Raw genomic sequence first — 13790 nt, forward strand, 5'->3', positions numbered from 1 at the left:
CTATAATAATACTTAATAATAATAATAATAATACTAGTAGAATACACTAGAATTGAAGACACTAGAATCAAAATGTGTGCTTGCAGTTGTTTACCTTCAAGCACATTAGGCTGTAGTTGGAGGCACCCACAAAGAGACCTCAGGCTCCACCCCCACAAACACCTCCCCCCCCCCGGATTCACTCCCCCCTTCCCTGTCTCTTTCTATCCCTCTCTCTCTCTGCACCATGTTTCATGCAGCCAATAGAAAAGCCTCCACTGTGTCTGACCGCCCCCTCTCTGCCCAGGGAGCGAGGCAGAAGCAGTGTTCAGTGCACCTACCTGTCAAACTCCCAATCGAAGGGGCGCTGCGGTACAGGGAGGGGTTGGGAGCGTGGAGATGTGTCGTTAAAATCCTGCAGCGTCTCGTGAACTGCAGGGAACCCTGACAGAGGTGGTCATGGTGCACTTATTTAGAGACATGCGCATCACACAGCCAAACAAGTGTGATTTACCCCCGAGCATTGTTGCATTACAGACAAAATCCACACATTCATGCATTTAAAAGGTTGTATCTTGACAGTGCGCATTCATTCATCTATAGCCTATCACAGCACTTGAACTGTCAAGTGTAATTGCTGGCAGAAGTATATCATTTGTAGGAGAAGTGAAAACTAATATTGGAATAACCTTGTTCTTACTAGTATTTATTCAGTTTAGATAAATGTCTGAAGTGCTGTTCTGTATATATAAGCCTGTTTCTTTTTGCTGTATTGACTATTGCCATATGGTCTGAAAAATATGGTATTCCTAAGGGTTAGGCAAATAGAGGACTGACCAGGTCCAATCAAATGTACAATAAAAAAGAGATGGTTTCCTTTGAACATTTATCGAGTAAATATGGACTCCCTCACTCTCACTTTATATAAACTAAAATAACTTTAAATAAGAATTTACTTAATGAACAATGTATTTAAGAATAAAATCTCATGGAATGACTAAAATAACTTTAAATAAGAAACTACTTAATGAACAATGTATTTAAGAAACCTCATGGAATATCCACCCCATTTTGCTGTATGTGGTCAAAGTACACAGAAACTTCAAATGTTACAGAAAACCTTTATAAAATTGCCCAGTGCTCTAGAATGACAATAATAGAACAGCAAGATAAAAAAAATAATGAGAGGAAGAACTGAAAATTAATATTACAGAAGATGAATGGAAATATGGCTTTAATGGTGTGATCAAGATGGCAAACTCTATGTACTGGTAGGCATATGCCTGGAAAGCACAAACAAGGTCTTTAAAGACAGTAAAGATGTAATAACTCTATTATCCCAAAGTGTTGGAGAGCATGTGGTGAGACAGCTCACCACACAAACATTTTGTTTCCTGTAATATTTTACATAGATTCTGGTCAGATATTACTGAAACTATGGAAAGAATTTTTAAGAAACCTTTCTCTTTAAGAGCAGAACATCTAGCCCCACGGAAATATTCATGTAACATGACAGAAAATGATAAACATGTTTTTAGAATGTTAAGAATAAAAGATCTGAAACACAAACTCTCAGTTTATGAGAAACTGGCTGAAACCAAAAGCTCCAAAAACTGGAAAACAACAGTAAAGGAATGATTTCTGATGGAGAAAATAACACATAGAATAAGTAATAAAGGTGAACTATATGACAACCGTACTTCTAATGTCCACATTTGCCCTATGCATTTCAACGTGGATACTAGCTATGCAACCTTTTGCAAAGTTTTAATGCTTCAGCCTGAAATTCATTCATAATTGTTTCTGCTATACCCTTAATGACCACGCGATGTCGCTACTTACAAGTACCAGACGGACTCGGTCGTGATTTATTAGCTGATTTATTTACAGAGTACAAAGTCAAAACAATGCATAAAATTAAATATTCTAAGTATTCATATACAAAGGAGAAAAAGTCTTTATGAAATTCCATTGCAGACAGCATTTATCATTTTAAAATTTTATTTTAGTAAAAAAAAAAAAGTTGTTTTATTGCCTCGTGATGCAATCAACATTTCACTGGAACTCCGCCTACCTCCGCCACGACCTGGAAGCCTTCTCTGCGCGAATTCTGCTACGAAACTTACGTGGTGCCGTCTGTCAAGCTGGTGTATCATTAATGCAGCTGCCTCTTTGCTTTGTGATATGATTATTATTATCACCTTGATCCTGGACAAGTTCCTCTTTAGCAAATCGACTCAGGAAGACTTGAATTGCAGTATTACATTTAAGCGTAAAATTTGGCCTTGTGAAAAGTAACAAAACACATTTATCAGGCATTAGATATTGTAACATATATTAAAATTATTAAACACATTTTACCTACACAGATCTTATAGCCACTCTTTGCAAACAGCAGGTAATCCTCCTGCAATGAGAAATGCATGATTTTACACTATTTTAGTTCAAATTAATGGATTTGCACAATACAGTTGTAGCGGGCACCGTCATTTTTAAATTCCATTTTAAATTATGCGTGCATTAGAATTTGTCTGTCAGATGCTGCTCTACCACGTGGATTTGCGTCTTGTCAGGTTGTTTCTCTTACTGGTTCCCAGGCTGAGTGATGACGTGACTTCCACACCTGTTACATACTAGCTAATCACAGGAAACGAAAAAAACTGAACTTTGCGTCTTTTTAAAAGGGGATTGGGAAATGAGCGAAGAGAGTCAGCTCCAGAGCAAGCGGTTTGCGGTTGGACATCGGTCTTCTATGCCGTATTGTAGGCCCATTCAGCGTTACAGCATTGAATTTTGTGGATTGAGACTTGGAATATCATTTCGATTAGCTCTTGGGTAGTGATTTTATCAATTGTTGGGTAATTTTCTACCGCATTGGTTTCTTCTCTGTTCTGCGTTGTGCAGCCAGCACTGCGTGCGGTGTAGCTGGTTCACTCTGCGTCTCACGTATGTGTTGAGCTCATTTTAATATGGATTTTTAATATCTTAATATGGATACTGCATTCTTTTACATACGGAATTGCTTAGGTTACTGTGACTCTAATTCGGGCTGCTTGACTGGGTCATTGGAATACCTATTTTACCTTGTGTATAATTTAATAGCTTGTCTTGGGGAGGTATGGTGTGGCGTTGTCTGCCTTCTGTATTGACTAATTGGGTTGATATGCTTGTTGTGGGTCGCGGTGACGGCTAATAGCGTTGTACAGAGCATAGTGCAAAGCTTCTTTTGTAGATACTGCCCAGTGTGATTCGCTTTGTCTTTGTGGTTGTCACTTTTTAGTGTGGGGAATAACTGCACTTAAATCGTAATACATTGGCAGAAACTGTAGGTCATCTCAGCATTGTAGGCCGGTCCAGGCTATTCACCCCCCCCCCCCCAACCCAAGTCTGTACCATTGATGTTTAAATAAAATTGTCAAATTTCAGTCTGTCTGTCATCCATGCACTGTCACTGAGGTGTTCCAACCCTAGTTCAAATTGTCTGCTTTCAGGGCCCTCTCCTGTTAATTGAGGGTGGCGTAGGTTGGTCTATATACGTAACAGCCTGGTTACACAGTGCTTTATTTTGATCCTAAAGTATATGGAACCTGTTTCAGCAGAATAATTTGAACAGTTCCAGTATGAACATTTTCGGTTTCAATTTTAAAATTCTAAAGCTCTGTCAACAGTAAATTCTCAAGTGCCACATTCCACCACTAGAGGGCAAACTTAAATGGTGATCAGTGAACGTAATTTCGTTTTGACAAACGGTATTACCAGATATTTCAAATGATGAAAAACCAACAAAGGGCTTCATTAGCTTCAATAAACAAATCTGAGTAAATCCTCTATACACGAAATAAAACTGTAAAATGTCGTTTTGAATTTTGGATCGTCTCCAAGACTAGATATACACAACTTTGAAACGGTATCTATAGCCTATTTTTTTTTTTTTTTTTTTTTGCTTTGTCTCATAATTTCAAATGTCATTGTTAAAATGCTGGAATACCATCCTCCAAAATGAGAAGCCATCCTCATCTAAAACCAGATGCTTGAAACAGCCAAATGTCAAAAATGCTAACTCCTACGTGTTTAGTGTTATATTTGCAGAACTGTTTTCTTCATTCAGTAACTCACATACTCCCACTGCACTGTATGGCTTCATTGGAAAAGATCTTGAGCAAATAAAAAAATCAGTTGCTTTACATTACATTACTTCCTCGTCCCTGTAACACCATTAAAAAATCTAAAATTATTTGCGCTTATCAAATATGGGTTCATCTCATTTTCAGCACTGCTAAATTTGGAATAAACTCAACCTGTTTGGTTAATAAAAAAAAAATACTGTTGCAAAATTAATAACTCAATTATTCATTAAAAAGTAATGAATCACCAGTTTGTCACCAGTTACACTCAGGAGTTAGCTCTCAAATGTTCAAACATAACACACAGCAAACAATGTTTTCAACTGTCCTGTGAAAAGGTCTTTACAAATAATCTACTAAATAAAACCAAAATATTTGTTTGATCCAGTATAAATTGATAGCTTACAATCTTCTCATTCAATATACAGATCAGAATGCTAATCAATCTAGCGCTCGGGACTAGAGTGGCAAAACACACGCACACACAAAAAACTTTAATTGTTGCCATTTTGTACATTAATTCAATTAAATGGGGGAAAAAATTAAAACCATGAGCACAGATGTCCTCTGCCAGAGCAGAAAACACCTATTGACTATATTAAACCATACTGATTTTCAATAATATGAAACTCCTAGCTGATCCTGAATACAGACAAGTCTCAAGCACATGGTTACTTTAAACCAGTTTGCATACAGTATCCTGGAAAATTGGAGTAATAAATAGTTTTTTTAAAAATCCTTCTGGTTGAAGTCGGTTTGATTTTCAGCAAACGGGCATTTGCACACTAGGTGCAGTGTTATCAGAAGCAGGAAGTTAAAAAAAAAAGTCCAAAGCTGCCTATCATGTTCAGAGTTCTACACTGGCTGTGGATCTTCTCGTCTCTGCCTGTCTCAGCTGGGTCACTTACATTACCTGGATAGTTGCAACAGACAAAATTGTGCACTCCACTCTGAAATGAAACAAAAATATACACAATGACGCCATTGATGAAAGAATGGCATCATCCTTTCAAATCCACCTTTTTTCCTGCACAGACCTATAACTGCCTGTGTGAAAGACCTGACAAGCAGCAGCTGGATGGATACAATCCAGCTTCTCCTACCACTATATCTGTGTTTTGATGTACATGTTTTTCCTGTCAACCAATCAGTCAATCATAAAAGTCTGTTGAGAAAATTATACCTGGCAAAATCTTGTGTGGCACATTCTCCCGAGTCTGATCTGTCGTATCTCTGCAGATCCACCGATCCCAATGGTAGATGTACTCGCTGACACAGCAGGCTCAACTAACAGTGAACCATCCACATGACTTACAGATCAGTTGCTGTGCAGACCAGACCCAGATGAACTGACTGAACACTAGCTGAGGCTGCTTGCATTTCTGCGCACTCCACCTCATTTGGGTCGCATTGCATCTCTTTGGTGTAGGAAGGTCAATGGAGGAGCAGTCAAAACATTTCATTAAGAATTCATTAAATGTCCTTACGTGTTACATTTATCAAAAATAAAATGAAAATTTTTTGTTGATCTGAAATTGCTGCAGTCTCTGCTGGTGTAAAGACACAACATCCTTTCTTGATCACCAAAATTATCCCCTCATAATGGTGTACAGTGAGCATGTACAGGATGGCTGGGATACTCAAACATTTCCAGTACCGGATTGCAGCGATGGACACACATGAATCTTGGCAAAGATGAAATGAATTCAGCGTTACCCAAATTAATTTCAAACTGCATGCTTGGCGGAAATGGTGAGTGAAAATGTATAGTAGCACAACTGTGTCAAAACAAGAAACATCTATTTTAGAGGAGGCAACTGCCATTCATTCGCAAAATTACAAATACATGTATGTTGCACATATGGTTTCACTGCAGATCAACAGTAAATGTTTCCCCTTTGTTAAAGGCATCCATCTTCAAATGAAAAGACAAGGTGATTCCTACAGCCATGTGCCCTTGACCTGACAATTTTATTTTCATTGCTGAAGCAGTATTTCTTTTGTGTTCATGAGAGAGGAAAACCAAAGACTCAATCAGTACTTTACAAAAGGGTTTAATAAGTGCATGCATTCCTGATACAATTTGTTCTATTCAAAAACTTTACTGCTGAAAACATTGGCCTTAAGTTTGTTTCGTCTTTTCTTTGATTATGTGTCTGGCATGTAGAAGTTTCAAGGAAGACTGAACCAAACAGCAAACAATCGAAAACAAAAATTAGCGGTAAAAATTCAACGTCTCAATTTTTATACTCATGATTCCAGCCAAGAGAATTTATATTCTGGTATAAAATAACCGTTTTTCTTGCGACAAATCTTTCCTACATATTCTGCACAGTCAGAACAAAATACTACATACAATTAGACAGGAGAGATGGTTTTCAGCACTTTTGTGTATATTGTCATAACCATAAAACAAAATCAGTCACAGATTACAGTATAAAAAGCACGGCTGCCCATGATCCAGTTATAAGAGTGGTCACTGTTCTGCTCTCGGTAGCTCTCCGTGTGTCGAGCAGAGAGAGGAACACACACTTTGGCAACTTGTGTGGAATAATATGACATCCTCTTAGGCATGGAAAGATTTCTTTTTTTTTTTTCCTCTGTGAGATGGGAAGAGTTATGCACCCATGTCTCAGAAACAATAACCCAAAACCCCCCCCCCACCCCCCACCCCAAGGTGCAGACAGGGCTATGCTTTTTGGGGGTTCGTTTCTTTGCGGCTGCGTAGAGCACATGGCACGGAGGGTGTGGCAGAGGTGTGCTGGAATATGATGAGGATGAGGCGGAGGGGCTGGCTGGAGTTGCCGTGGTGATGGAGGCGGAGCATGCTGGGGGTCCAATGAGTGACTCCGTGGAACGGCTAACTACCTGTTGCTGTTGGCATATTGACCCTGTTTCTGCTGGAGGAGTTCCATGATTGCCAGGAGCTTTTTCAAAACATGCTGCAACACAGTGCATGCAAGGTGAGACCGTCACAGAGGAATCAAAGACCTGTGCTCACTCTGACAGCTCTCTGCTTACAAAGAAAGTCCTTCAGACTCAATCAGAACACTAAGTGAGCTTTTCCATTCAACCCTGAAGTAGCACAGTGTAGGACTTTTCTGTCTTGAAATGCAATGCAACCTCCTCAAACACTTTGATCTTGTAGCTCACTTGTCCCTCTGATTGCATAATATTATGGAGGCTTGTGGCTCTGTTTCAAAGAATACCTTTTTGTTATCATCTTGCCAGCGGGAGTGGCCCTCTCAGTCCACCAAATCAAACACATGCCAGCACTGATTATAGTATGCTTTGTCTTCATCACTTAACTACATATAAATTTAACTTAATTCTCCAGTCTATCCTAGACAAGTTTAATTTCCTCCCGTTATCTTTCAAAATAATTAGGGCACAGAACTTACTTGCTTCATGACTAGCTAATTAATACCAAACATATTTGTGGCTCTTGGCTCTTGAAGATTAAATATACATGAAATATTGTAAGTAACTAGGAGGTTACATTAGCATACCTCCCTTTTTCCCCAGACCTGAACACATCTCCCTGTTCTTAGTACCGTCACATTAGGCCGGACTTCTTTCATCCCTCCATCTCATTTAATGCCCAAAGATCAAAAAAAAAATTTTGACTGATAAATATTCACAAATATGACTACACAATCATGCTATATGTACATTATTCACTGATTCACACACACACACACACACACACACACACTTTCTGTGCTCCCCATTCACTGTTATGGGTGCAAAGCTTGTCACACAGGCACGCGCACACACACACACACGTGCACGCACACGCACACGCACACGCACGCAGAGACACACAAACGTACCTGCTGCGCTCCCCGCTCATTGCTCAGGGTACGGAGCTCGTCTGAGTGGCTCACACAGATCTCATGCAAGGCAGCGAGGTCCCGGGACAGGTCAGTTCTAAAGTGCTCTGTAGTGTCTGGGAGGTCGGGGACATTCTGCAGACACACACACACACACAGCTCAGCCTTTCAGCCCTGTCTGTGGACTTCCCATTAACGATCCATTTCACAAATCCCCATAATACAAATAAGTTCATTTTACTACCAAAGTGGATGATGCTGTTCCACTTTATTTTATTAGTATTACTTTTGCCTGTGTATGGAGTAATAGCTGCAAATCACAAGGAAGCAAAATAGCATAAGAGACAGAGACTAACCCCCAGCTCGTCTAAAAACATGATCATTCGGTGCTTGTTGTTCTTGATGAAGGGATTCACCCCTTCCATGTAGGGTTCCTAATGGAATAAGAGCATAAAAGGTCTGCCTCTTGTAGGAAATCAAGAAAATAAAGACATAACTATCATCACAGTGCACAATGTTAAATTTTAACCATTTAAAAATTTTACTGGTTCAAAATGACTTGAGCTTGCATTCCATCTAGTGAATACTTAAAATGCCCCATGATTTTAAATCTTGTGCTTTTTTATGTTTGAAATACTGCCATTTGAGTAGAACAATATAATCAGAAAAGAGCAGTTGTGTTACATGGGCATAAACAAACAACTCAATTTACATGAATGCTTGAGAGCAAAGAGACTGCAAAAAAAGTGCCCTAAAAATGCCCTTGTGGTGAAGGTTAACTTTACCTTGGCACCAAACTCCACCAGGTTTGCCAGGTTCTGGACTGATTTGGCAACAAGCGTGAGTGTCCGTGCAGCTGTAGAGGAGGGGGGGTCTGCACATGGAGAAATGAAACACACACACACACACACACAGAAGGTACTGAGACTGATAATGAACTTTCCACCATGCATGGAGCATTAAACCGTACGTGCAGGAAATGAGATTTCTCCATTGAGAACATGTGTTGTCAGCGTTAGTTCCTACTCACACAAATATGTGAGGGAATGAGCAGCGGAAATGTTTATTTGTAATACAACAGCCTTTCGGCACAAGTCAAGCAAACAAAACCGACCTTCGTGAGAATTACTGAAGCACACATTAGTTGTGCAGTCTCATTACACTCAGATTAAGAAGCATAATAACACACTGTAGTAACAATAAACATGTTATTATAATGTGCATAATCCTACCAGCAATTATGTTGAACATTCTTGGGTTGAGGATTGCAGGGCAAATCAGTCGCAGGAAGACAAAACCACTGAAAGGGTTAAATCAGTTTGAGTCAAATTGTATTGCTGAGTAATCGTATCAAAAGAGCCTTTACAATGAGAACAATCTATGAGAAAAGGGAGAGCACTATCAACAAGGGGGATCCCATCACTTCTTCCTCCTACACCAGTGCCATGTTTTATAGATCGATTGTTTATATAAATATACCAATAAAAATAATAATCAGATACGTTTTATAAATGATAAAGCCACTTATAATTAATTATTATTTTCTCCGTGGGTGGAAATTGGGCAATTTACCTCACGACCCTTGTCCTCATTGTCGTATTTCTTGGCCATTTCTGCTGCACGGATTTCTGTAAACATCCATAAATGAACCTCAACGTCCTGCGAAGTCAAAGAGAAAGACGATAAACACACAAGACTTTGAATGAAATTTACAGACTCCAGGAGGACATCTTCAAATAATTAGGGTATGAAATCCACTCATTATGCCGCTGGAGGTATTTGACACCCTAAGTAAGTGCAGTGATTTGTCTTCCTACTTACGGCGGAAGGATCTCGGCAGCCATGAATATTTTCTCCACCAGCTCTGACAGGATGTTCAAGAGATGTGCCAGATTCAAGCTCACGTCTTCATTCTTCTCCAATTTGGAGGGATTTAGCTGAGGAGGGAAGTGGCAGTGGTATCGGACTTTAAAGAGGGCTAATTAAATTACAGAGAGTGAATTAGAATGACAAAAGCAGAGAAAAACACCGTGAAATGTGCCAAGACAGTGACGCAGATGCTGAATAGCACTAACATGCTGACAATGTGGTTTTACAGTACATCCATTCAGAGCCTGTGACACACCAAAAAGAAACCGATTCCATTTCCTCACTTATTCAGACTTTAATTAATGGTACAAACTTCTTTATCTGTGACATCTCATTTTCAAGGGGGTAAAGTCTGGGATAAAAGGTCATACAGAAAATTATACTCTTCTGACTGCATCTCGGTTCAACCTCAATCCCCACCCTCTAACACCTGCTACTTGTATTACTTGCTTGTATTCTTGGCTTCCCTTGTCTAGTCAGACTGCACAAGTTAAGTAGGGAAGTCGCATTGGATAAAAGCATTGGGCAAATCAATAAATTTAAACATAAATGAAGAATGTTATGCTTGCACTCAGTGGTCTGGGAGTGCGTTAACCTGATCTGACACTGTTGCTCATTCAACTTGAATGGGCACACTTGTATTCTTTTGTGCTGGAAGTTACTCTGGATGAGAGTGTCTGCTAAATGAAAGTAATGTTATCATTTGGGCTGGCAGACCTTTACCATCTTTTAGAGCCTTAAAAGACCGATTTATGTGCACCCTTGGCTCTTTTAAAGGATTTGCAGTAGTCTTAGAGAATAACCACTATCCAGTCATGATCTCTGTTCAAACTGGGAGCATTTAAGCTGATATGCTTGTATGATATTTGAAATCATGGCGATTTCTACCTACAGAGAGGTGTCAGCCACTGTGGAACTATATGTACTCTATAGTGATGGGGTCTGCAAAGACAGTCAAGCACAGGTCAATGTTACTTCAGAGCCATGTTGCTTGCATTTTGGCAGATGAGATTCCCATGAACCAAAACAGGCATCCATTCCAACTTTTTTGCAATGTGAAATATGACTTAGAGCAGCGATAGGCCATTGTGAAGGAGAGCCTTCAGCTTCTCTACAGCCATCATTAAAAAATAAGGGCTAGAGGAGAGAACAATGCTGTCCAAGGCCAAAGCCAGGTCAGATGAAAAGAAAGATCAAAATATGATAGAGGATTATCAAAAAATTCTCACAAATTCAAAAGATAACATCAACATCAGAATGCCAGTTTGACACTCAGATGGGAGTGTTTCCTGAGAAATGAACAAGGAGGAGATCAGATGACTGCATGTGTCCGTGTGAGTGAGTGTGCAGCTAGCTCAGCCGGAAAGGCGGCCCTACCTCACAGGATTGCTTGCACTCCATGATCTTCAGAATGGTGTCCTTGAGAGCGTGGTGGACGAACGGGGTGGCAGTCGCTTTCATGTACTGCTCCATCAGTGTGCTCGCCAGAGTGGTGGCCCGGAAGAGTGTTGTAGCTTCATCTGGACATGGGGGGACAGCAGTGTGGTGTAGCGGTAAGGAGAAAGCCTCGTAACCAAAAGGTTTCTGGTTCGATGCCCCGCTAGGGCGCTGTGGTTGTAATCCTTGGGCAAGGTACCTAACCCACAATTGCCTCAGTGAAAATTCAGCTGTATGAATGGATAAAATTGTAACCTACTGTATATAAGTTGCTCTGGATAAGAGCATCTGCGAAATGACAGTAATGTAATGTAACATGGGAAGAATGATGCTCAAGACACTTTGCTTGGTGTTGATAGGTTTGAGCCAGTTCTATTCTATTTAAATTGCCTTGTGTTTTAACTATATTTTGCCTTTACATTCCTACACACACACTCTGCAATAGCGCTCTGACTGTTAGAGACAGCCGGCCACATATAGGGTTAAAAGGGCTGTCCCCGGTAGCTGACCAAACGGGTGTCTCTAGGACATCCAGGTGTGATACGGTGATTAGGTGCTAGTTCTGGGCTGGCGTTAGTGGAAGAGCCTGCCTTCCATGTTCACCTCATGGTCTTTGTAGTGTGCTCATCTTCTGTGTTTATGCCTTTACCGTTACATGTTTTCACATTCTCAGTCTCTTGCTATCACTTGTAGTATACTCAGGATGCAGGTTTACCCCTCTAGTTTTTTGTGTTCCCACGTTCCACGTTTGCCTTGCTTTCATTTCTAGTATTCTCACATTCTCTGTGTACCTTTGCTGTCTCTTGTTCTCTCGTTCATATTGATTCTGCGGTTGTTTACTGACCTCACCCTGATGTTTATTCTGCTGCGGTTTACTCAGCTCACCTCAATGTTCGTCCTCCTGTTGTTTACTGTTCTCACCTTGGTGTTTATTCTGCTGTTTAACGTTCCCACCTTCCACGTTTCTCTCGTCTCCGGCGTTCTCATCTTCCACAGTTATCTAGCCGGTCCTTTACTGTTCTCACCTTCTGTGTTGATGCTGCTGTCATTCACTGTTCACACCTTTGGCGTTCACCTCCCAGTCATTTACTGTTCTCACCTTCCACGCTTATCCCTCAGTGGTTTTGAGTGGTTACCCTATTTATTTCCTGGACCATTAAAAATGTTCTCATCTACCATCTATCTCCTGGCCGTTAATAATTCTCACCTTCCATGCTTATCTCACGGTCGTTTAGTGTTCTCAGTAAAGGTGCTTCCATCTTCTCATGGCGGAATATCCTCAGCAGGATGCTGGCCAGCAGGGTGCGGTCCTGCCCGCAGACGTGGGCCAGCGCGTAGATCACATGGAACTCCCTCAGCAGGACCAGCTGGGGATGGTTTATTCACACAGGTCAGATGGCGTTTCAATCTCATAAAGTGGGGCACACTGCTCACAATTTAATCATTAGGCAAAGGAATTGTGGGTTCTATAATGTACTTTGGTATGAAATAATGGCTGCTACAGATGCCACAATTCCTTTCAAGAATAATCAGGAGGAGTAACCTCAGATTCAGGTTATCTGAACAAAGACTTAGGATGCTTGTGTGACTGTTTTGTTGAATGTCAGACATTATAACTTACAACGATACAGTTGTAGAGCATAATACAGTATTATTACTGTTATATTTACATCTGTACTTAAGCTTTCACATAGGGGAATGTAATTGTAATGGCTCTCCCCACCTCCTTGAATTCGCTGTACTCCTCCTCTGGCATAATCTTCTCCATGGAGTAGCGTGCCCTGACCCGGAGGGAGCCGGGTTCGATGCCCTTCAGGGGAATGTAGGAGCTGAGAGGGAACCACTCGTCGATCATCTGGCCCTTCTGGAGACGGTTCAGCTGGCAGCGCATGAACACTACGGGAGGCACAGGAAAGACATGGGCACTGCAGGGAAACTCTAGGCAAAAGCTGAGGTAAAAGTAAGAAGACAAGGTGCGGACATACAGATATCGCTCTCTTTGCTCTTCTTGGTCTTGTTGCTCAGGCTGATTTCAAACCTGTTTATTTCACTAGACAGGTCACTGGTGGGAAGATAATAAAATAAAAATTAGGAACCAGAATGGTGTAAAAATGATTCTGTCTTTAATGATGACAGGTGGGGGTTTGGAGAGAGAAGGGGAATGGACTCACTCAAAAATGAATTCCTCTGTCCACACTGGGTTCTGCCCCTCTCTGGGGTGCGTCTTTGCCACCTGCACACTGTTCAGGTAGATGTTGCAGTAGGGATTGGTGAAGTGTTTGCCCGGTAGCTTGTGGGCCTCTTCTACATTCAGGACTAGCCTGCTGACCTGAAGGGAAATGAGTGAAGCCCAAAAGGTTGGCAAGATTTTAACAGGTTGCATCTCTTCTACAAACACAGAAACAGCACCCCAGGACACAAACACTAGCAGGGGTACAACATGGCTATGCCACTGCAAATCTGGAGCCAGGAGAGTACAGACTGGATCTGTATAGCACAACAAACTTTGCACTGTATCACCTGCTACCAGACTTACAACAACATGACA

General features: G+C 40.8%; 1 protein-coding gene across 1 annotated transcript in view; it reads right to left on the reverse strand.

Moving 5' to 3' along the window:
• Positions 1 to 6793: 6793 nt before the first annotated feature.
• rasa1b (RAS p21 protein activator (GTPase activating protein) 1b) overlaps positions 6794 to 13790 on the reverse strand; it is a 29845-nt gene continuing 22848 nt past the window's right edge. Inside the window, exons 14-25 of the mRNA XM_036529405.1 lie at positions 13414 to 13571; positions 13228 to 13304; positions 12966 to 13138; positions 12450 to 12609; positions 11183 to 11325; positions 9758 to 9873; positions 9509 to 9595; positions 9169 to 9236; positions 8722 to 8810; positions 8293 to 8370; positions 7937 to 8071; positions 6794 to 7045 (exon numbers count right to left, since the gene is read on the reverse strand). Of these exons, the coding sequence (XP_036385298.1) occupies positions 6968 to 7045; positions 7937 to 8071; positions 8293 to 8370; positions 8722 to 8810; positions 9169 to 9236; positions 9509 to 9595; positions 9758 to 9873; positions 11183 to 11325; positions 12450 to 12609; positions 12966 to 13138; positions 13228 to 13304; positions 13414 to 13571 (1362 nt within the window). The 3' untranslated portion in view covers positions 6794 to 6967. The remainder of the gene's footprint in view (positions 7046 to 7936; positions 8072 to 8292; positions 8371 to 8721; positions 8811 to 9168; positions 9237 to 9508; positions 9596 to 9757; positions 9874 to 11182; positions 11326 to 12449; positions 12610 to 12965; positions 13139 to 13227; positions 13305 to 13413; positions 13572 to 13790) is intronic.

This window comes from Megalops cyprinoides, chromosome 5 (genome assembly GCF_013368585.1).
Source record: "Megalops cyprinoides isolate fMegCyp1 chromosome 5, fMegCyp1.pri, whole genome shotgun sequence".
In the NCBI taxonomy this organism is placed as follows: domain Eukaryota; kingdom Metazoa; phylum Chordata; class Actinopteri; order Elopiformes; family Megalopidae; genus Megalops; species Megalops cyprinoides.